Below are 23,086 nucleotides of genomic sequence, written 5' to 3'. Positions count from 1 at the left end.
CAAACATGTTATATATCTTCTTTTTTTTTTATTCCATCCAGCATACATACACAATATTATTTTGAAATTGATCTCAAATATAAAGCACAATTTGTGTTTTATTGTTGGGAGAAGCTTTCAGATCATATCCTTACAAATTAAAGTCATGCATTTAAAATATGAGTTATGTAAAAGCAGCAGAAAGTGTAAGTGTAACTCATATAGGCTGTTATTTGATTATTATAACTAATATATAAACTTGTAAAGAAGCATTTTAATATTTTTTAAACTCTTTAAAACTATTTTATACATTTAATTGTCAAATAAATATAGCTGAAAAAAGTTATTTTTCCCTCTTAAATGTGGTGCCGTAGAATTATACAATAGCAGATAATGAAAATACTCACATGAAGTAGAAATATCTCAAAATTGTACCTCAGTACTTGAGTAAATGTACTTTCCACCACTGTGTGCTTGTGACATAATTAACAGAAGCAGTCGGTGGCTTTCATCACTAAAAAGAGGTCATAAAATAACCCCTTTTATGTTTTATGAGTAAGCTATCTCAGTGGTGGTAATGATTAAGGTAATACATGTGGGCTGATGTGTGTTGTGCTCCAAGCAAAATTATTTCTGCCTGGTTGGTTTGCATAATTTATGATATGGTGATATTTGTATTTCCTTTGTAGCTAAGATGTGCCATTAACGTGTAATGGTGATGATTTCCTCAACAGGAAGGCTACAACATTCACCGGTTGGTGTTTTTCGTTGTCACCAGAGAACATTAGATTACAGTTTATATGAATTGTTGCAAATTATTTATTTTGAATGACCAAAAAACATTGTTACAAGACATTAAGATTATTTTTAAACAGATACAAAAGGAAACAGAAATAATTCCTAATTTATTTGTCTTTCCAAGCATTTAACATTGCACAAAATGGCCCCACAATGTTAGATTCATATTTACATCTACCAAGAGTGTACTGTTGCTACATCCAGACAGAGTACCTTTAATTCAAGTATTTAAATTGAGTTTTGAGGCAAGTGTTGTGTATTTTGCTTCACCCTACTTATCTGAAAACTACTGAACTTTGATCAATTTATTCTAATTGAACTTGTTACAGCAGTAATAAGTTAATGTGCAGTCATTTCAGTCTTTACTTTTGCAGGTGAAATCTACCGTGTTTGAACTGTAGTGGTTGGTTTGTCTCATTACATCAGTTGATAGACCAGCTACAACATTTAAATATGCCTTACAGGTTAATGCAACAGTGATATAAACATGTGATGGGACCCATTCTGCATAAATACTCTAACACACCTTACTACAATTTGTCAGAGCTTTCACTTCAGTAAGGTTTGAATGCAGGACTTATAAAGGAGTGTCATTCAGTTATCTTACTTATTATAATTGTCTTAGTCTACTTATTGCTTTCCTGGTGTAGACTGACTACCTTTTCCACCTCTGCATTCAGTAATATTTTCTGTGATTCAAGGATAATAATCTTATCAAATCTTATACGAAAAATGTCCTTATTATCACAACAAACAATATTGTTTCTACAATCACTTTAAATATTACAAAGTTGCTTTCTAGTTCTTGGTTATTCCATTTTTTCTTGAATAGTCCATTGTATAAATACAGTAAGAAGCACTTTAAAACACAGTGCTCTTCATCTCCACCGTAGTCATCATCAGCCTCTTGCTTCTCTTGGCTCTGCAGGAGAGGAGGAGCCAGGTGACACCCCAGCCAATCAGAAGCCCCGTTACGGCCAGCACAGCAGCGAGCCATACTGGAACATTATCGGCACGATGAGAGGTGAGAGGCAGAGATGTGCTGTGTGTTGTGGGTGCTGTGGTGGTGGTCGAACTGGGTAGGCTGTTCACCTTTGTGAAAATGTAAGGTTGTTCCTGGAACACACAAGAGTGAAGGTCTTTTTATTCAGTCACATCCACTTTTATGTACCATTCATGCCATTATGCCTAAATTGTACAGATAAATCCCAACTTGGTCAGCAGTGGAGCGTGAGAAGTGCTTATGTGGCAGCTTTCTTACCTCAGTTGGGCACTTGATGTTAGTTCTGGAATTTGTGAAATTGTTGTATGTCTGCTTTTTACCCACTGGCTCCAACTAGAGATAAAACAGAGAACATCTTTTGCTCAGCCCATGACTAAACTGCAGTGAAATGTGGTCATTTAGAAAGACTTATCCAAAACCATTCCTCTGTCAAACATAGTTAGGCTTTTACTTCTGTCCTTGCCAGGCTCACCATGTTATTCCAAAGAGCTGCCGCCATGTCAGCATGTCCCCGTTCACTGAAGTGGAAACAGTCCTCAGAGAAGTAGGTGGTATCAGGTCTGCTGTCCTGGAGAAGAGATAAAACAACATAAGTGTTTGTTGGAATGATGTACTGAGAGGAAGGGCTTGTTACTGTCTTAAAAATAATATTAGTACAGCGGAGGTTAGGGGGTTACACAGAGGGCTTACAGCATTCAAAGGAACAACAGTGTTCTTAAAAAAGGGCTGCACAACCACAGCAAAGTCCTCTCTGTCATCATAGCGGCCTCCATACACCAATCTTTCTGTCTCAACCTGAAAGAAAGACCACAAATTATCATTGAAAAATACAGAATCTATGAAAATGCATCTTCACATTCAACATATTCACTTCAAAACTTTAACAACTAGACACATTGCGTCACGATACTGAAATGTCCATTCTCAATCTGTGTGCACTGGAGTATTTTTAAGTTTCATCATCAAACTAATATATGGTGCATATTGGACCCTGACTGGCTCCACATTAGTTGTGATGTTAAAAAAAATCCTGCTCGTATGTACACGTCTTAAACTGAGATTTAGGGTGAGCACACAGAAGCTTTCCCCTCATTCAGCAGATGAATGTGAAAAGTGTCAAACTCTGCACATACATCATTCATACATAAAGGTCAAACATCCAAGTCAAATAATATGCAAAACCCATTTTTGAGCAGAGGGGGTTCTTTAGCTGCATGTTTGTCACACATGTTCTAACCTGTAGTTCCCGATTGATCCGTTTGACTTCAGACAGCTCTAGGGAATCCTCTCCTGCTAACAAGAAGCACGGGCAGACATACCTGAAGATCAAAGGGGGAAATAAACAGCTGATTTTAGGAAATAAAATGCTTTACTGACTGATAAACAACACTATCTTTTGCATACAAAATTGGATTTGTCACTGACTCAGGATGAGGGATCCTCTAATAAACTCCAACTCCAAACTATTACACATTTCTTTGCTGCATTATTAGATCAATATTACAGGAGCAATCTGCCTCGGACTCAGTGGTCTTGACTCATGTTGGACTAATTTGGCATGAGTGGATCGATGAACGTACTTTTGTAACACACTGCACCCAAGACTGTCCCTTTTGATCCTGCGAAGGCCTTCAATTTCCAGAATCTCCAAGACGTTGACAATTGCCCTGGGAACCTACGGCCAGAAAACATGAAAGCATGACCTTTATGCACTGCAGAGTAATATTCAGAATTGAGATTGAATCTGTTTCCAATGATGATTTATGGGAAGCAAGAAAGGAAGAAGAGAAGAAAACTGTACATTTTAGCATTTTTCAGTCCATTATATTTATTTATTGTTATACTTTTTAGTAGATAACATAATTTTACCTCTTTGTAAAGCATGTCCAAGCTTGTCATCATATGATGGCTGTAGTTCTGAGGTGACAAAGTGGCCTGTAGTTTTGAGACCAAAAGAATAACAGGATTACACACGATGTACGATTATTAATTTATAGTGAACACATTTTTATTACCAGCTGTTCTCTGTTATGGCCAGAGAAAAGCAGAATCATTAAACCACATTTCAGGGAAACTGGCCAGGTTTGTAGCTAAAAAGCACATACCAACTGAAAGAGCTGATGCCATGCAACATGCATGAGCGTACGAGCAACAACTAACCCTAAGCTGTCACTACCACAGTCTCAGAGCTCATCTTAAATTGATGCTGTGCTTTGATATTCTGCTTCAAAGCACAAACATTAAAAGAGAGACCACCCTGTCAATGGAGCGCGAGGAGAGTAATGGAGAGAGAAAGAGGGAAATGGAGGCAAAATAAGAAGGAGAAGGAGAGAGAGACAGAGACAGGATGAAGAGAGTCTGGGTTGACCTCTGTTGTTTATGCCTCTTAGAGAACAAGGCCTGTCACTGTGCCTCGTGTGCTTGTTTAATGCAGACAGAGGCTGAGATAGAGGAAGGGGGGGGTTGTTTTGTGTTGGAGGGGTGAAGTGACAGAATGTGCTCATTGGAAAGAAACCATGTCTGCTCTCATCTTACTCTGACACAATAAAACAATTAGGGGAGGGCTGTTCACAAAGCTTGATTATTCTGCTCCGGTGCGCAGTCCCATTTGGAGAGTGATATCATGAGACGGCTCTATACACAGGGCATCACACAACACTACAGGATATTTAACCACTATGCTATGGCAGGGGACTGTCTTTTCCGAGGGGAGGGCTTTGAAAATGTCCTTCACCGAATGGATCATCCTTCATTTCCTGTGACAACTTCTTAAAGCAACTCACGCGGTCATTGCAGTACTGACACAGGTCATTGCCTCCAATGAAGAGGGTCACCAGCTTCCAGTCGTTCTCAAAATCCACCGTCTATGTCAGTTAAAAGGATGGAGAAAGAATCAGAAGGGGGAAAAAATCGAGTGATGGAACAAGGATGATATTTTTGCTCATTAAAATAGTATAATTTGTGCATCAGTGCATCTATTAGTATACTGTAGTATCATGTATTAAACTCACAGAGTCATTTTTCATGGCATCAATCAGGCGTCTGACTTGTCCTGGGATTCCTCTGTATAAAATTAGAGATATTCATGAGTGCAACAAAATTATTAAACACAGCACAAAATACATTAAAGTGAACCATATGAACCTGATAACAGATCAAAGAAATGTCAGAACTCACGATATTTTAGCTCCTGATACAGCCACATTGAAGCCAGTCTGCCTTTTCCCTTGTCCCTTTGACACTCCTTTGATTTCAGGATTGAACTTCTTGAGGATATCTGATGTAAAAATGTAGGGAAATTACTGCACAAGAGACAAAATACTAGTTTTGTTATGGTCCAACTCTGCCATCTAGTGGTGATAGTGTGTATTACTTGTAAAGAAAGCTGAAGGGACTTACTGGGTAATGTTGTGACACTCTCAAGAGTTTTGTCTCCTCCGATGCTTGTTAATGAAAATAAACAAAAAATAAATAAAATGATCACAATGCAATATACATGCATGTGTTATGTATATAGTGTGCAGTCTCTCACCTCCATGATACCCCTCTGTACTCAGTTCTTAGCTGCAGCAGGTTCTTTGCCTTCGCACCAAAGCCCGCCTCCATGGAGAAAAATATGATTATACTATTCAATCATTTCCAGTTTCTCTCTCTCTGACCCATTAAATTGACAATGCTCTCTCAGCTTGCACATTACCATGATTTATAGATATCTAGAGAAAAGGTAGAGGGTAACACGGTCAACCACCAGTGGCTCCATAATTGAATTATTTAACTTGGCATTATTCAAACCCACAGAACTCCCCAAAGGTAAAAAATATGACAAACTGGACTTTTCAAGTCATGCAAAAAAGTTGATTAATTAATTCCATCTGTCAATATTATATTGCATCATTTGTCACACAACTTATGAAGCATGAGCAATAAAACAAGGAAAAATAAGTTTATCAGAGTAAGAGATACAATCAAAAGCTCTGGGGGGAAAGGTAGCAGGTGGGCTATGAGGTAAAATCATTGAATCAGCACTAACACTATGACCATGCACCCAGCAGTTTATTACATTAACCTTTACAAAATCCAAACCTACCGTTATAGAGTCTCCCAGAGCAGCCACTACTTTGATGTCTGCTGGTCGTAACCTGTGAGCTAACAAAAGATCAACATGAGCACATTTTACAGCTAATCTTTTTATTGCCCTTTACGTCGTACCTAAGTAACAACTAATGCTTACCTGATGTGGGCACGGAGTTAGATGGAGCTGTGTTAATACAGGAAAAGTCACTTCCCCAATTCTAAAGAATGACAGAGATGTATTTTAGGTATATATAGCTCCAATCTATTACTTGAAATCATGCATAAATAATAACTTGTCATTCTAAAGTTGTGCATGAAAGACAGAAACTGTGACCTACTGTAGGAGGAGGAAGAGTGGGGGGAGGGCCTGGAAAGGTGTAGTTGCTGTTGACAGCGGTCCTAAAAAATGGGTTGGACTAATAAAGAAACAACCAAGAACACATTAATACAAAAAAATGACTAAAACATATAAAACATATGATATATAGTTATTGATACACTGGGATACATAGTTACCTCAGAGGGACACTTAAGATCAATGCCAGCTGTGAAGTCTTGTGTAAACGTCTTGTTCCCCACTGGCTCTAACTAAGACATTATGAAAGTTTTTGGATCATTATAACAGAAACACAGACCACATGTGCCAAAATATAAAAGTACAAAATGTATTATAATAAAGCAATTGCTACCATGTTGTTCCAAAGAGCACGAGCCATGAGGGTGTGAGCTTTCTGGCTGAGATGAAAACAATCGGGTGAAAAGAATGAGCGATCAGGCCGACCATCCTATGAAAAAAGAAAAAGGAATAGGATAAGAAAAAAAAAAGTATATAGGTAAGTATAAGGAATATGTAATGTTTCAGGTGTGTCAGCTCTTACCTCTAACAATGGAAGGTAAATCTCCCTGAAGAAGGGCTGCAGTACCACAGTGAAGTTGTCGTGTGTGTCATACCGCCCAGAGTCAATCAGCTCTCTCATAGCATGCTAGATGGACAGACAGCAAAGAGCAGAGAGGAAGTGGGGTGTGAACAAGTGTTTGACTTCTCAGTGACAGTTCTTTTGAGAACGTCATGATGAGGATGATGATTTAGCCCTTAAAACAGAGCATTTTAGGTTTTAAATTAACTTTAATTAATAGTTTCAGATAAGTGGATTTGTGTTTTAACCTTAAGAATATGTACAAAAAACTCCCTTTGAGCATCCGTTTGTCTCGTACCTGACAAGCTCTATTGAAGTCATTGACCCTCTGGAGTTCATTGGACCCCTCTTTAGGCTTCAGTATGCATGGGCAAACTAAACTGAAACATAAACATAATACAATAACTGTTAAATGATGTCATGATCAGTCATTTTGCCCAAAGTATTACACAATCAAAGATCACTGACCTGACAAACCAGGTGGGACAGCCAAGAGTTTTATCAATGTGCAGATCACGCAATGGTACAATGTTTAACAGCTCTACCAGATTGACAATGGCACGAGGCACCTGGATGACAAATTTGGATTATGACTTTGAATTTGCTATAACAAACAGTGAGTATGTTTATGAAAACTTACTTCACTATGGAGGATGTCCAGAGCTTGGCGGATACGACCAACCACATTTGTGGGTGAGAAAAAGATCTGTGGGGAAGAAAAAAAAAATTCTCTCTAGTAAACAAGACCAAAATCATGAAATGGAACCTGTGTGTAAATAAATGTAAACAAATTACAGCTCAGACAATAATTCAGTTAATTCATTAGCTGTTTGAGAGGGAAGTAGGCCTACTTAGCAACTACTTAGCTAATAATAATAATTATTAATTATTAATATTTTTTTAAGCATAAATGCCAAACATTGGATGTTCCAGCATCTCAAATATTAACATTTGCTGGGATTCTTGGTCTGCTATGGACCATTTATATGTCACTTCCACTGCCTCAAGGAAATTCTGGGCATTATTTACTATTTTATGTCATTTTACAAAACAATAAATTAGCTAGATTAAGAAAATAACCTGTAGAATATTATTGCTTGCAGCTGTAAAACAAATTACTTATGATGTTTTGAATGATCATGATTTTATTATGATAATATTGTTTGAAACTTCAACAAATCCTAAATCTATATTCTGTCCTCCAAGATTATTTAAGACAGTTAAAGAATCATATGCGAATAAGCAAAACAAGTACAGTAAGTAAAATATGAAATTATTGCAAAATCTATTTAAAAAAAAAAGTCAGAGTGCTCACACTATCCGTGCAGAAGTCACATATGTCATTGCCACCAATAAACATGGTGATCACTTTCCAGTCATTGTGGAAATCAATGCGCTGTAAAGGAGATAAGAGGTAAATGTTCTGTTAATTTGGTAATTGTGAACATAAAACTGAGACAAAGGTTACATGAGAGCATATCTGTGTGTGTGTTCCTATTGTAGTTCACCACTGACGTACTGGATCAGTTTTCATTTTGTCCACCAGGACGCGCACCTGTCTCACCATATCACTGAAAACAGAAACAAGATTTGATGGTGAAATTTTAAGAAGTGCACATTCTTTGTTCTGGTGCGCCATAAGTGCTGCCAAGGTTGTATGTATTAAAATTCAAAAAGTTAACAACATGACTGACCCACTCTTTGCTCCTGCCACAGCCTGATTGAGGAAGGCTTTAGGATTGTCCTCGTTACCTATTCCCTCTGAGAAGCCGGTCAGGGACGGGTTAAATTCCCTCAGGATGTCTATAAAGCGCACACACAGGAGATGGAGATTCAGTTCATACACAGGATTGTGTACATTATGTATTTGTGTCATATTGGTTTTTTTTTTTCTAACAAAACATTTTCTGCAAAACATATTAAAACTTTTTTGTTTTTGGTTGAAAGCTATGGAAAAAGATATGTCCCTATGTCCAGACCACAACATACAACTGTGCACCTAAACTTAGGTTTTTGCTTTTTGTCAAACCAGCAGAATAAAAAATAATAATTAAAATATTCTTAGTTTATTTTATGACTTATTGTATTTCTGTGTTATCTGATCAAACAGTTAACATCTCCTGATGACGTGTTGCCTTAATATTGATTAATGAAATTATTCTAAAGTATTTTGTTGTTTCAGCTCACTATCTGACATCGAACCACTGGACAGTGAAACCTATTATGGTGGTGATAAGACACCACAATCAAAGATGCTATCGAGCACAAAGCCACTATTAGCCAATGATGGGAATCTGATATTTCATGACATAAACCTCAAAGAAGCTTTTTTCTGTCATTTAATTTTAGGGAATGCTATGTCAAACAAAAAAAAACATACTTGGCAGAGTGGTCACAGTGGTAATGTTTTCATCACCACCAATGCTAAAAAATTAAAGAAACAGCTTGTTAGTTTTAAATGCAGCACACATAATCACCCAAACTGTTGAAGTATTTCCCCACACAATATAAATATTTGAACAAATGTGTACTTCAGCTTATCTTACCTCCATGAGAGTCCTCTGTACTCATTAATCACTAACAGAAGGTTGTCTGCCTCTGCGCCAACACCATTGGCTGCCTGCAGAAAACATCAGATGTAAGATAGTAAGACCATGTGGAACCAGAGGAAATATTTATTCAATCAGAAGCTTATACTGTACAGTTGTCATTTCTCAGTATTAAACTTAAGTTTTGATCACCATTTTCTGGGGTGGCGTGTTTGCATGTCAGCACCCATACAGTGCAAACACAAAAGCTCTGTGTCTTTACGTCTGTTGTCTTAATCTTAATCTAATATTTATGCCTATTGGAATAAATAAGTTTTTAGATATTAATTTAGACTATGAAAGTATATGGCAAAAAAGTACAAGGGTTATACTCACTGTCAGAGAGTCGCCTACTGCTGCAATCACCTTGATATCTCCAGGTTTGAGTTCATGGACTACACACAGAATAAAGGGGTTAAGCTTGGTTGTATTGAACTACATTTCCCAAAATATATCAGCAGAATAAGAACTAAAACAAACATATTTTACCTGAAGTGGGTGTAGTGGGAGATGGACTGCGGTCTGTGCAAGGTAACTCAGTACCCATAACCTGTAAACACACTCTTTTAAGTTTAACTGTGTGTGCTGTTTATTATATGCTGTAAATTGAATTGAAAGACTTACAGGATCTGTTAGTGTAGAGACTTGCACCTCTCCTTCAGTGGGAGAATTTTTCTGTGTCTGTAGGAAAGGTCGTTCCTGGGATGAGAGATAGTAGTTGATTTAAAATCTTGATATCAGGTCAAAAGTTTATGGATGATTTCTGTATATACTGAATTATTTGACGGCATGCATCACCTGGGTAGGGCAAGGAATAGTAATGATGCTGCTGTCCATGACCTCTTCCTGACCTGTCAATGGCTGAAGCTGGAGGAGGAAAAGTCATGATTGGTTAAGATTTTAGGTTCAAGTGGGGCCAGTCTGTGGCGTCAGTGACCACACAGTGTCAAACAGTACTGGTTACACAATTCCTCTATCGGCATATAGATCTATAAGGAACAAAGATGGAGAAAGGGATAGTGTAGGATAATTGCGAGTTCATCTTTTAGTACTTCTCTTATCTAATCTCTGGTCAGAGTAATAAACATTGACTGTAATCATTGTTCCATCTTACTTTTGATCTGAGTGATTATCGTGACTCTTCTGTATTGGTTCATTTTACGACTGTGACACAAGGTCGATTTTGGGGTCAGAACAGCATATCGATATAGTGTTGAAGGTTTTCAGACAGCCTGTATTCATACAGTACGCAGGGCATTTAATTATTATTTAGGAATTTTATTCATAAGCACTTACCAGGTTTGTCCATAGCTGAACAGCTAATTGGTTTGGGTCAGACCTTATGTCTTCCTACAAAGAAACACACAATATACGCTAGTTACACATTAACCATTTCAAGAGTCTTTCATGCATCGTTACGGGAAGACAGGCTGTATAATTTAAAGTTGTTAGTTACAGTATTGTACTGGAAATAGCTCTTCTTTTCTTACAGAGCCTGAGATTTTTTCAAGAATAACTGGGACAGACTGCAGCACGGCAGCGAAATCTTCCCTTTTACTGTGCCACTTTCCATTTTCCAAGACATGACTTAGAGAGTCCTGAAAACAAGACAAATAGATTTTTGTCAAGTAAGTCGCCACATTTGATTTGAATAAGCATAAGCACGCAAATATAATTAATTTACGTGTATTTTACCTGTAGTGTTTTCAGAAGAGTTGCTTTTTGTAGATGGTGATTGATGCTTTCATCTCTCATACACTCACACCTGCTACAAAATAAAAAAGCACCTCACTGCCAGCAAGATCTCTATCATGTCAGAGTAAATTCAGTTATTTACTAGCTTTTTAATCTCAATAACACTCACTTGTCCTGCTGATGATGTGTGCTCCAGACCACCACATGAACTAAAGTATGATGCAACTGTAAACATACACCAAGCCTATTAGTTTTTTTTTCCATTCTAACTGTTCATGGCAAAATTGTATTCAACAAAAAGCACAATACCCTTTTCTGCAACAGCTGCAGAGCTGCTTCCACTTCCTGCACAACAGCTTTAACATCTGCAGCAACCTGAAGCACAAAGAAATGGTTACACACTCTTTACATCCTTTACTAACCATTTGCTAACATATGCTACATCAAATGTGATTCATTTGTAGTAAGGAATCTTACATCTGGTGAACAGGCACACATGGAGTCTGCCGGGACAAACAGCAGCACAAACTTCCAGTCTGTCACCTGCAAAGATAGAAAAAAGAGCAAACTCCATCACTGTGCCATCAGGGCAAAATCTCTGGAAAAGGTAGTATGTACTTTTAAGGGTCAGGAGGCCTACATCCTATCCCAGCTGTTTAGTCAAACTCCCATTCACATTCAAATTAAATCCAGAGCCAAAGCCAAAAATCTGCCTCCCAGCACCCCAAAAACTCACTCATCTACATGTTCTGTCACATCTACCCTAAATGGAGGAAATACAAGTTGTACACTTAATGTGTATTAATGTTAACTTTGGTTTCTAGTTTTGATGAGAGTTGCTTGTCATCCCAAATATTGACAGAGATGTCCTCAGTGAAAGGATTGCGCATGTGAATCCTTAAACTATTTGATATTCTGCTTTCAGTCAAATCATCATGGTAAATATTTTGTTCTTGTTTATTTCTTATTATATTCAGTAAAAACTCTCTTCATCAAAATAATGATATGTTTAAAGCACATAAAACTTTGTTTGTTAATTTTTAAAAGAGGGTTAATGTGTACCTGGTGTAAAAGGGAGAGAGACAGTTCCTCAGCTTGCTCCAGCAAGCTTCTGCAAAACAAATACTCACATAAAACACACCTGCAGTATGCAATATCCTTATATAGCATTTATGTGTATGACTGTATATGTATGTGTCGTGTATATACTCTATGTATGTGTGTTACCTTGGCTGTAATGAGGTCTGAGCCACATGTTGATAGATCACTTCTGGGTTAAACATGGACAGGAACTCTATTAAACACAAACAGAAATGTTGTGACACGTGTGTAATCTACAGTATGTATAATTCCTTACAGTACAGCCAGACAGTGGATTATGTACATTCTGTGGCAACTGCTATTGTGAAAAGGAAGCTAGTGAAAGCATCCATTCACGTTGCCAGTTATGTGAAATGAAGGTCAACAACCTGTGTTTATGGTCCTCTCTCTTATCCTTAGAGATAAACGTGACTAAACTGTAAGATTATTGTTCTAAGAGCTTTTGTGCTCTGTATCCAGCAGTTCCTGTGACATGGTCTTGACTACGACCTCTCTGCAGATTGTAATATTTTCAACTACATGGTTAGATAATCCCACAGTAGTGTGAAATGTGGCTGTTTTTAACTTCAATCCATTCATAGTTAATAACTGACAGAGCAAGATTATTGTGTGACTATAACAAAATCATCATAGGGGTTACGCCTAAGAACATACATGGAAAACTAAAATAAAAATCCCATTTCAGCATACTAAAAGCGTTCATACTGATAAAGTGAGAAAACATGAATTTAGGTTACAAATAAAGTAGGAATTATGTTACGTTATTTTAGAGGATTATATACTTTTCTCTTTCTACTTGATTGTAGAAAAACTCAGTGTGGGTGAGAGTTTATAGACTTACCAGTTACTCTATTGACCACTCTGGATGCTTCATCCCTAATGATGAAGAAAGACACCCAGTTAGAGTGAGTCAGGGTTGTTTAAAGCAGCTCAGTAAGCCACTGCACTTCACTTTCACTTTTTACAGTTTAAGTATGCCTATTATATGCATTTTATTTTCTACCTGTCTGAGGGTGGGATTCCCAAGACATAAACAGCTGAGATATCATCAGGTCTGAGAGTATGAACTGAGGGAGAGCAAACAGGTGGAAATATTGAAGTCAGCAATGTCATGATACTATAGTCACATAACACAACACATTTTAACCACACAGTAATCACTTGAACTGGTAAACAGATTAATATAATTATTGATGATGATTGCAGAGTGCAGTATACCTGAAGAGGATGAAGACAAGGGGGCAGGTATCGGTGAGCAGAGTATTGGCATGTAGCTTTCTGACTGTAGCACAGACAAAAACTCAGACTGTTATTGATACAGGATCAGAACAGTATATTAGAATATATTATTAATACATGATATTTTTTAACGATCATAACTGACATACAGTACCTTCTTTGATTGTTCATGTTTTTGTATGTCAACGTTGACGGCGTCTAAATGTGACATAGTGAACAAAAAGTAATGTTTTTGAGAGTTCAAAATTACCTCAAAGAGGGAAAATTGTTGTTTAAAAATGTTGCTTTTAAAAAAGAAATCTTCACCTCAATTACAACAGCTTATTTGCACATAGTAAATTACCCAGAAAAAGGCTGATTTGCTTTGTTAAATCAGGACATTTTGCATTATGATTTTGTTTTTATGTTTCTTAGAATTTACTTAACTTTACAGGCCAGTACTGAAGAATTCACTGCATTACTTTTACTTATTACTTGTGTCATCTGTGTAATGAACTGCAGTGTAATAAACCTTCTGTGTGGTTTGCTTTTTTTGTATTTGCATCCGAAAAACTCCTTTGTGCACAGAGGACATATATAGCTAACAGAGACATTGTAAACTTTCTTTAACATGCGTACAAAAGCAATAAATAAAGAACAAAGCAACATATAACTTGGGTAATATAGATCTAGAGAAAGTTCACACTATCTAATACACAATGTAGTTTATAGATTAGACCTACGTTCATCCACACTATGGAAAATGCATGCACAATGCATCAACCTACAGTGTGCGCATGACCACAACTAATCTTCTAAAAAAGCAGGATAAAAACTGGCTATTCAGTTCATTCAATTCAATTATTTTTAAATGATTGTTATTCTTCTTATGACCGTATCACCTTAAAGGTTAGGTGACATTAAAGGTTGGTGACTGCAACAAATAATTCAGTGTACAACTGAAAAAAAATGTCTCATACTATACCTGTAAACTGAGTGCAGGATCCAACAAGGGCTGCCAGAATCAGGAGTGCAGATCTAGCCATGATGGGAGATACTGAGCGCCTTCCACACTGAGGGGTTTGTGTAATGCCCTCCTCCTTTTCCCCCTCAGCCTCAGCGAAAGAATGACTGTAAGCTTTCACTGACTGTAAAAGTACACTGTACCTGTAAAGGGAGGGGGAAGGAAAAGAGTTCCCAGGAAGGACAACGTTTTAGAAAGTGATCATCCCTTTGACTTTTGTCACTCGCACTCTTTTATTCTCAGCCGTATCTTCTTCTAATCAGTTTATCTGGATAACAATCAACCAAACTTCAAGTCATACCTCCTCTTCTCCACATTCGTCTGTCAATGTGTATCTGTGTCACCTGCAGTTTTCCTTGTAAAATCTAAAGGATATCCTCATGTTTGGCAACAGACCAAACTGCCACATAATTGAAGGTCAGTGAGATGTTAAGTTACGTTTATGACTCTCGTCAGGACACTTTATAAAACATCAATAAATATTTATGTTCTACGTTAAATGGATGAAAAAAGACACAATCCTTTATAAACCACTCCACTTTCATATGTTGACAGCCAGACAGTAACACTATTTATCCTAATATCCCAAATGAAAAGATGATCAAGCACCAATGTTTATTATTTATTTAGCGTTTTTGTTTTCAGTTTGTCTATTTTATGATTAGGAAAACACATTTTACACAATTTTGGCCTCATAAATATCTCCTAAAGAGGTAAGACTGAGCTCCTCATTTCAAGGAACAGGACAGAGTTTGTGGACACAGTGATAGTAACCATAGTGAATTTCCAGGGAAATGAATACATTTCTGGTTCCTATTAATAAACTCATTTGTGTGTAAAAGCTAAAAAAACCCAATAAATCTTTTACTCTCTAGTCTATAGAGAGGGTTTCCCATGTCGACGTGCATTCTTAATATTGACAGAACTATAGAGAACACAAGATTAAAGTGTTAGTGTGCAGTTTCATTTAAAATTATTTTTTATGTTGCTCTAACTTTTACATTCATAAGTAATTCATTTGCAAACTCTAACAATAAATGCTGTTTCATATATTCCATCAGGGTTGTGTAGTTACATGTTAACAACCAGCAATTTAGGTTCAGTTTTGGAGATGAGATGAGATATGATTAGATTGCTAAGTACTTAATGAGTTTGTCCTTAGATTGGCTTTGCAGATAGCCTGATATATGGAGTCAAGAGGGGACAAAACAGCAAGTTATCTTGATGTTGTTTGTGGTTTCCAGCGTTACGTTATGTTGCATCAAAAGAAAAGTATGCATCATGATGTATGTTGGTTTGTCATGGATTCGTCATCCATCTACATATTCCTGTGCTCAAACATGCAGCTTAGAATATTCTTTATCCCACTAGGAACTGTTACATCATAGACTGTATATAAAATGTATGTTTATACTTTACATACAGTCAGCCTGCTAAATTTACCACCTCTATTGTTTTTTCTGTTTTTGTCCATCAGTACAGTAAATGCCTGGCTGGTTGGTCAGTCTGTAAATGTCTGTGTGTGTCTGGATATCTCGCAGGAATTTTCATTTGTCTTTTTCAAACAGTCTACAATCTTTAATATTACAGGCTACCTATAATGTTGAATGTGACAGGAAAAGATATAAAACACTGACTGGTGCTACCCACAGGCAGTGGTGGAAAATAACTGAAGTACAATTTTGAGGTACTATGGTTTTTCCATTTTCTGCTACTTTTTACTTTTAACTCCACTAATTCAGTGGCAAATATTATACTTTTTGCTCTACTACATTGATTTAATAACTTCAGTTACTAGTTACTTTCCAGATTCAGATTAATACTATAAAATGTAATATATATTATTATTATATCATTAAGACTTCTCTGATTCTCAAGGGGAATTCACAAGATTGCAAGCAGTATATAAAGAAATATGTATATATAAATAAATAAAAATCTGCCCCACATTTACCAACTACAATATGGAAGTGGTGTATGCAAAATTGTTACTTTTACTATTGGTATATTTTGATGCTAAAATTGTTGTTACTTTTATTTAGGTGAAGTTCAAATGCATGACTTTTACTTGTAACAGAGTATTTCTACACACTGTGATATTATTATATGAGTGCGTCCTCCAGCACTGCGTGCAGGGTGAAAACATACCCTTATGGTATATATTGTTTTTACCCCCTCTGCTGACACCTAGTGGAGCACCCCCGGGCCAATACGTCATGACCGGATGTTGATACTAGCTGGGAGCACAGCGCAGACAGGAACAGCTGAAAAAGAACAACAAAGCTACGACGACGACGGCACAAACACCAGATGTGCGTCTAACATACACCTTCAATATCGGTGACATCATCCCTGCCGGGGAGCTTTCGTGCCGCTGAAACAAATTTGAGAAGGTAGGACGCCGTCATTTTGAGCTAAACAGAAATATACGGTTTGTTGTTATTCCGCTTGTTCCTTAGCTTGTTGTCGTTATCGCTGTTAGCTGGACGGCTAACGCAACGTTAGCTTCTTTTGACTCGGTTAATGAGTACGACAGCGCTCAGCCAAAATGTCCAAAACCACGGTGGAAGGCAGCAAATGTGTTCCCCTTTTTATCAGCTAGTCAAAACTATTTGGTTTTTAAAGAGAGGTTGTTTTTTTTATTCTTCTTCTTCATAATCTTATATTTTCAGCACCATTTAGAGCTCAGCTGCCATCTGCAGTCAACATCATGACAAGCCAGTGAGGAACAAAACAACTTGTTAAAGGTTGAAATCACTAACATGCTAAGGGAGCTAACTTACTACTGCAAGGGGAGGTAACGAGAACACTCAGTATACAGTTTTAGCTCATGTTTGTTTTTATTTTCCCTCAAGACAAGTCAAATTTTATTTATATAGCCCAAAATCACAAATCTTAGTTAACATCTTTACAATCTGTACAACATTCATCACCCCCTGTCCTTAGACCCTCAATGTAAACCAAACCAAAAAACATTTTAGCAGGGAAAAAATGGAAGAAACCTCAGGAAGATGAATGGATCCCTCTCCCAGGAGGGACATACGTGCTATAGATGTTATGTGTACAGAACAAACCAACAAAATCACATTGTATTCAAATTCTGATGATACAGTTTCTGATATGTATACAGATTATATGTTCCTTGTTTAATCAAAAGTTTCCTTATGTTGCCTTTTGTTTATTAAAGAAAAATCCTGCCGCGTGGCATTCAGTATACATGTGTAATGCAGCTGCATTATAAAGACGATCTTTGCCTGAATTTTTGCTGCATTTATCACCAACATAATTATAGGGAAAAGAAAATTGAGGATATGTGTTTCACAGAGGATAAGTCAATTGCAAAAGAGGAACAGTGACCCAAAGCCAGCACCAGCAATGACCTAAAGCCAAGATACTTACTTAACAACAACACCACAACGAATAATCTCAAAGGTGACTGTTGAATTAAATTTCCACCTTTTAACCGTGTTAACCCAAATATTATTAACTTCTCTAATTTGGTATTTAAGGGATATTGTTGGAATGTATCAGAGTACATGTTATTTTATATTTTGATATAGATAATTGTCACAATATAGTACTTTTCGTGGAAACTAATTCTAAAATTTTTTAATTTAAATAATAAAACCTAATAAATATCCAGCCCAGAATGTCTGTTTTGGCTAATCCAGTTAATTAAATACTTGACAAATCAGTACTTCTTTACATTGTTACTGATAAGCATAAAATTCCAAAATCTAGAAATATTTCACCTCTTTTAGAAGGCATCTACATTTCTGACTGATTGGTTGTTTTTTTGTTTTTTTTCACTTTGCTGCTGTTACATTGAAATTTCCCCATTGTGGGAAAAATGAAGGAATGTCTAATCTAATCTAATTCTCAGGCATTTAACCTCTGTAGGGTCATTTAGGGCCAACGCACATTACACATTGATTTGGTAGAATCTGTAGCACACTTGCTGAATGAAATTGAATTCTTCACACCCCATCAGTACACACACAGGAAATGCAGTTAAGACCATAGACTGTCTAGTTAAAAATACATGGTGGTACATTACAAGATGCATTTGCGTTTGTGCATGATTTACACATATTATACATATTTTGGCACTCTGTTTCTCTATTTATCCTAGCAAAGGCACAAATAAAAGCATCACTATCTTGTTGGAAAACAATCGTGAAATGGAAAAAAGAGAGGTGTGAGAAAAGAGAGCTTGAGGGTGAGTTGAGGCACAAAAGAGAAACCAAAATAACTACACTCGTTAATTATTTCAATGTGGTTACTTAAAGCAAGCCCAGCTGCCTTTGACTTAGCACTCCTAGATATATACCATAGCCCGGATGACTGAGAATCTTCATAGACATAATGTGACCACCACAGAGCGGGTCTGCTTATTGATTTACAACATTGCCCATAATAGCCTCACACACCCAGTTATGTTAAAGGAGTAGCTACCATGTAATGAACAGTATGACAAAACCTCTTAGCGTTCTCAAACTTATATTGCCCTTCAGTATACATTGTCACTATGGCCATCCCTAGGGTATTGTATTGTAAGGTGTTACTCTCTTATTCTGGGTATAGTTAAGTCCTATTTCCATTTAACTTTCTAACAATAAATAGTTTGCCCTTCTTTTTTTCTCATATTTTAGTTGTAGTTCAGTCACTCCCAGAGATTTGGCGATGGGACGCATCTTCTTGGACCACATTGGCGGAACGCGCCTCTTCTCCTGTGCCAACTGTGACACCATCCTGACCAATAGGTCTGAGCTGATCTCGACACGTTTCACAGGAGCCACAGGCAGAGCTTTCCTCTTCAACAAGGTACAGAGACATTTGTGATAACCGCCTATGAAATTTAATCAAACAGGGTACACATATTCATCATCTTGCTCCCTGCTTAAGAATGTGTGTGAATGCCTGTGTCTCAACCCCACAGGTGGTGAACCTCCAGTATAGCGAGGTGCAGGACAGAGTGATGCTTACCGGCAGACACATGGTGAGGGATGTCAGCTGCAAGAACTGCAACAGCAAGCTGGGTTGGATCTACGAGTTTGCTACTGAGGACAGTCAACGGTACAAGGAGGGACGTGTCATACTGGAGAGGGCGCTCGTCAGAGAGAGTGAGGGCTTTGAGGAGCATGTCCCCTCAGACAACTCATGAGCCCCTAACCTTGGATTAACTCCTCTCCCTCTCCTTTATCCCCTTGCCTCAGCGCTGCACACCATCACCTGCAGACTTAGTGGTCAGTGAAGTTTTGGCCTCACTCCCCACGCCCCTTCCCGGTTTCTGGCCTATGACCTTAGACCTCTGCTGATTAGAAGATTGGTTTGCTGGCTCTATTCTTGCTGAATAGGCATCCCCCAAATACTTCCTGATTTATGTGTAACAGGGCACCACCCCAAAACAGCTGGGGACACAGATAGGGAGTTGTAACTTCACTTGTTAAAGTATTTGTGCACAGTCACACAGAATTTTTCACCATCTATGCACAAGGCATGCTCCACACTTTTCCTTATGGTATTTAAACACATGCATGATAATAGACATCGTCAGTCATATTTAAAAAAGAAAAAAAAATATATATATCACCCGGTTGTTTTGTTCATGTAGATAACTCGAGGCAGTAGATCTGAGTATGTTCATCATCCTCAGCAAACAGCCCACTCTACACAGCAATGTTAAATGAACCAATGTAGTGGTCACTCTACATATTGCTTTAATGGGGCTTGTGCTTCTGTGTTGTCAACTTTGTCTCAGTGTATTTGTCACTGGTGAGCACTGAATGCAGTTAAGACCTCAATAGTTAGTAGTTATTTCTATATCGGTTACCTTTTGTTAGCGGTATTGTGATAAATGCAATAGTGTTTAAAATCTTTGTTCTCATTCAAATGATACCGTAAACACCGCACAGATTGATGTCATATTTAAATATTCGTTGTTGTGTTTGACGATGAGTTTTATTTCGATCTGGCACACATGATGTGCATTTATTTTGATTGGCATGACTTTCTTGAAAGGTACACAGTGTCCCATTCTTGCGGTTCATAGTGTGGAAGTGATCTCCTGTACAGTAGAAAATCGTACAATTGATCCTGCAATTTAATTCAGTTCTACCACTCCCTATTTGTAAGCATGGATTCTGTGCCTGTGTGATGTGCTGTGTGAAGAGCAACGTGTCACTTTGGTGACTTATGAGGAGCATGTACCTTCCAGCCATGTGTCTCGAGTATGACGGTAGAGGAATGTGTCTGAGACGTGATGGAGACATTCTCTGGCTGCTTGCTGGCTTAAGGACAGGATTATGAGAGGATGGGTCATGCAAGCGTTCAAAAGTAGCCAACTCTGGGAGACAATGGGAGACAACCGTACAGACAGCCTCTTAAAAAAATAACCAACAGCAAACATTCTCTTACCAGCTAATACATTACAGTGTTGGAAACGAGACACTGAAAGAATATGTTGAAATCGAGTTTGTATTCCATTTGTTTAAACACAGTCGACGGCAGATGCCGTCTCCTACTTTGGGGATAGTGACCCATCCTCTTTTTATAATCCTCGGCTTAGGGCATATTTGGTCATAAGATGACTTGTTTCTTACAACACAAAGCCAAACAAACTTTAATGGAGTATGAGTCTTTAAAGTTGAGCTTTTGTCCTCTGACTATGCCAGAGCCTCCATTTTATATTGTCAATGTCCTGTGAAGATTTCAACCAAAATGTCAAATCTCAATCTCCATGACATTTGAGTTTATTTTTGGAGTGGGTTATAGCACGGCATCATGGCCCTGGTGTAACATTGTGCCATTTCAGAGTGTGCCTGCCTGCAGGCGTTACCGGAGTGGTCCAGCCTTCACTAGTGACATTGTTAATATTTTTGCTTGCCTTTACAAGGTCATGCAAGAAAGTGCAAGTTGCCATTTCAACAACAACAACAAAAATCAATATAAATGGCTTCTACAGGACAATGACATATCCCCAAATCAGTGCAGTGTACAGTCAATGGCCGTGACAGAATATTGTTATCATTCTGTTGTTCACTTTTACCATTTTATTGATAAGCCTTTGTTTTTATTTGATTTACTCTGTATGATTATTATTTTATTGACTGATACATTTATCTTATTGTATAATTTTTTTGATTGGAGGTTTGGAAAAAGTTTTCTTGTATGGCTATAGCAAGGTTTTCTCTGATGTGATTTCTAAATAAACATGTAGTCTTGCTGGGTAAAATGTCTTTGTCTTATTTGTGCATGTTTTGTAGCTTAGAACATTTCTTTTATCAGCAAGTGCAACAGAGTCAGAAATTATCAATTGCATGTGTTTGATCAATATAAATACTAAATACAACTGTAGTCTATAGGAGAGGAAAGGTGTTTGAATACTGGGCTTATATACTGACAAATTATATTTTTCTTCTCTCCTCCTTTCCCCCTCTTGCTAAAGATGTTTGTATTTTAGGTTTCAACCTGGTGCTCAAGAAAAAATGTGTTATTACACACGTGGATTTACAAGCTTAAGTGTTTTGATAATGTCATGTTCATATCCCTAAAGGGATCTGGGAGAGGGGAGGGCATTTTTGAGAAAAACTAAATCTTTAGACCTCTAGGTGGCAGCAGGATACTGAGACAGGATGATCTCTGAAGATCTTTTCCCTTGGATGCATGATGCTGAGTCCCTTGCCTGCCTCTGACGTTAGCTTGCTTGGCATGGTGTGTAGAGCTTCACTGCAGTCTGGAAATACATGTCAGTGACTCTCTGAAGCAGAAACATGAATTAAGTCTCTTGAATTAATGCCTAATACAGGCAAATATAGAAGTTTTTCTTAGCAAACTGGTGAAAGAAACATAAAAATATGCATCCAAACTTTAAATTCCATTTTAATCCTACTTATTCGGTACTCACTGTGAATCACCGACAATGAAGAGGTTTGACTGCATTGGATTTATAAATAGACAGTGACGATTCACTCCTAATCCACCCACTAATATTGCAGTGCTGCCGTAGAGTTATTTATAGCTCTGATCCTGTTGGATGGCTTCTTTGTTAGTGTCTCTGTGTCACAGTGGTGGAATCAACAACAGATCTGATTTTCTGCACTCACTCCTGGAGGCACTAAACTGAGCTCACACAAATATTAAGTAAAGGTTGTTGAACACGACAAACTGACTTGGTCACAGCAATTTTTTTGTGGACCACAGTTGCTTTTTTTTTTTTTTTTTTGGTAGTTTTTTTTTTGAGGAATCTAGAGCATTAATGGATCTAGAAGATTGATGTTTTTATGACCATACCTAGAACCATTTAAATGCCAGACATGACTCGAGGCAAAAAGGAGGCTCAATCTCCACAGAGCTCACTGGCCTGCTTCATAATTCATAGTAGTCTGACTTTGTCCCTGTGTAACCTCAGGATTATCTGCCGTCTTTATTGAAAAAGCCATCGCGGCCAGATAAGGATAATTACATTGCCTTGTTGATCCTATTAGTCTACATGCAATTGGATAGACATGGCACAAATCTAGATCTGACATAGTCTTTACGTGTGAGAGAGCTATTTTCCATTACCCCTCACTTCCGCAGGGCTCTTGGGCAGGACTTGGGATATTGAGATTCCCTAAAGACTTTAACCTCAAGCCCTCATGAGAGTTTAAGGGATCCTATGCTCTGTTACTAAGAAGTGAGGCAGTCT

At 37.6% G+C, this 23,086-nt stretch overlaps 2 protein-coding genes across 3 annotated transcripts; one reads left to right on the top strand and one right to left on the bottom strand.

Annotated features, from left to right (window-relative positions):
• Positions 1 to 781: 781 nt before the first annotated feature.
• plb1 (phospholipase B1) lies at positions 782 to 22,353 on the bottom strand. The gene is made up of 44 exons (XM_051387204.1): positions 22,304 to 22,353; positions 14,359 to 14,540; positions 13,549 to 13,592; positions 13,374 to 13,437; positions 13,159 to 13,222; positions 12,997 to 13,031; positions 12,282 to 12,348; positions 12,117 to 12,165; positions 11,532 to 11,597; positions 11,364 to 11,429; positions 11,224 to 11,279; positions 11,055 to 11,127; positions 10,850 to 10,957; positions 10,656 to 10,709; positions 10,158 to 10,226; positions 9,984 to 10,058; positions 9,849 to 9,909; positions 9,696 to 9,754; positions 9,318 to 9,391; positions 9,152 to 9,195; positions 8,466 to 8,574; positions 8,291 to 8,342; positions 8,087 to 8,167; positions 7,412 to 7,477; positions 7,240 to 7,340; positions 7,070 to 7,151; positions 6,733 to 6,837; positions 6,544 to 6,639; positions 6,371 to 6,442; positions 6,193 to 6,270; positions 6,012 to 6,072; positions 5,868 to 5,926; positions 5,313 to 5,380; positions 5,180 to 5,223; positions 4,958 to 5,057; positions 4,792 to 4,843; positions 4,564 to 4,644; positions 3,650 to 3,715; positions 3,361 to 3,455; positions 3,018 to 3,099; positions 2,471 to 2,575; positions 2,253 to 2,348; positions 2,039 to 2,113; positions 782 to 1,893 (listed from the first exon to the last, which is right to left on the bottom strand). The coding sequence occupies exons 1-44, from the start codon at positions 22,336 to 22,338 to the stop codon at positions 1,639 to 1,641; spliced, it is 3,426 nt and encodes a 1,141-aa protein (XP_051243164.1). The 5' UTR covers positions 22,339 to 22,353; the 3' UTR covers positions 782 to 1,638.
• LOC127356106 (protein yippee-like 5) lies at positions 16,622 to 21,631 on the top strand. 2 transcript variants are annotated; one of them, XM_051387583.1, is made up of 3 exons: positions 16,622 to 16,790; positions 19,050 to 19,221; positions 19,337 to 21,631. In XM_051387583.1, exons 2-3 carry the CDS (start codon positions 19,081 to 19,083, stop codon positions 19,559 to 19,561), a joined length of 366 nt encoding a protein of 121 aa, XP_051243543.1. In that variant the 5' UTR covers positions 16,622 to 16,790; positions 19,050 to 19,080; the 3' UTR covers positions 19,562 to 21,631. The 2 variants fall into 2 exon arrangements, with proteins under 2 accessions (XP_051243543.1, XP_051243554.1); XM_051387594.1 differs by lacking the exon at positions 16,622 to 16,790 and adding an exon at positions 18,530 to 18,616.
• Positions 22,354 to 23,086: the final 733 nt, after the last annotated feature.

This window comes from Dicentrarchus labrax, unplaced genomic scaffold, assembly GCF_905237075.1.
Source record: "Dicentrarchus labrax unplaced genomic scaffold, dlabrax2021, whole genome shotgun sequence".
Lineage (NCBI taxonomy): Eukaryota > Metazoa > Chordata > Actinopteri > Moronidae > Dicentrarchus > Dicentrarchus labrax.
Note: the sequence above shows the minus strand (reverse complement) of the source record. Positions and strands in the feature narration are given on the sequence as shown.